At 33.3% G+C, this 1113-nt stretch overlaps 1 protein-coding gene across 1 annotated transcript; it reads right to left on the bottom strand.

Moving 5' to 3' along the window:
• Positions 1 to 433: 433 nt before the first annotated feature.
• LOC131042644 (uncharacterized) lies at positions 434 to 859 on the bottom strand. The gene has a single exon (XM_057975960.2). The coding sequence runs from the start codon at positions 805 to 807 to the stop codon at positions 502 to 504; it is 306 nt and encodes a 101-aa protein (XP_057831943.2). The 5' UTR covers positions 808 to 859; the 3' UTR covers positions 434 to 501.
• Between the last annotated feature and the right edge of the window lie 254 nt (positions 860 to 1113).

The raw sequence follows: 1113 nt of genomic DNA, 5'->3' as shown, positions 1-1113 counted from the left end.
ATACACTAATATTCAGCATAAACAACATACAATAGAGAGAAAAATATTAAATCGCCGTAAAGCAGAACCGTGCGATCAACAAGGGCAGGAAAATACATAATTCTGTATCAGGTGAGATTCAATTAAAAAAATTGCAGCCAAAAATAGAATTGATAAAAATAAATCAAACTAAACTCTTGTTTTTTTCGGTTTTTCAGTCACGCATCAATTCATGTATGAGCAATAGATTATCCTTGAAAGAACACTAATTATAAAAGACTCATAAATAGAAATATCAAAAATTGTCTTGATTCAAACTCTTGTAAAATGGAATGGATGGAGCATCGCTTATCAACAATGTTATTGTCAGATTTAATCACAACAGTAACTTACGAAAAATTTAAGCTTGGCGCAAGACTATATTCATCCTTAAATTACAGACTAAGAAAGTTTAGAAACCCTAAATAAACAAAGGTATTTTCACATTTTATCATTTTACATTGGAGGAATTGATAATGATGTTCACACGCCTCTTTGAAGCATTTCACTGTAGCGCTTAAACGATTCAATTCGCTCTGTTTTCAAATTGCGCTTAAATTTTTGGATGAACGCCTCCGCAGATTTATCCACATCAATATTTCCATCCACATTCTCTCTTTTACTCAACTTCGAATTTTCAACCAATCTCTCTTTCATTTTCCCGTTTATTTTAGCTGGAGAAGTAGCAGATGCGGCAGCCAGGGATTTGAGCCTCTGAATCTGCAAATCCTGTCGAAATGTTGTTATAAACGACTCAGCAGCTTCGTCAATTCCATCCTGACCTGCCATTCCTATTATATATATATGCTTCCAATTATCCTGCAAATTAACAAACAAACTAAAATTGAAGAGTTGCTCAAATTCGGGTAACAAAGAATGAGGAAATGTAAGAAATTGCAGGTATTTATGGGAACGAAATTGATTTGTGATATAAAATAGCGATACACATGAATGCACACAATACACGCAAAACACGTGTACGACGTCATTTAAAGTTTAGACGTTACACAGCATAATGAATTTTGATGGATTCCACGCCTTGGCTATGTCATTTTTTTTGAAACATTCAGCATAAATGATTTTCTATTCATCTTT

The sequence above is a fragment of the Cryptomeria japonica genome, chromosome 1, assembly GCF_030272615.1.
Source record: "Cryptomeria japonica chromosome 1, Sugi_1.0, whole genome shotgun sequence".
Lineage (NCBI taxonomy): Eukaryota > Viridiplantae > Streptophyta > Pinopsida > Cupressales > Cupressaceae > Cryptomeria > Cryptomeria japonica.
This window is presented reverse-complemented; position numbering and strand designations above follow the sequence as displayed.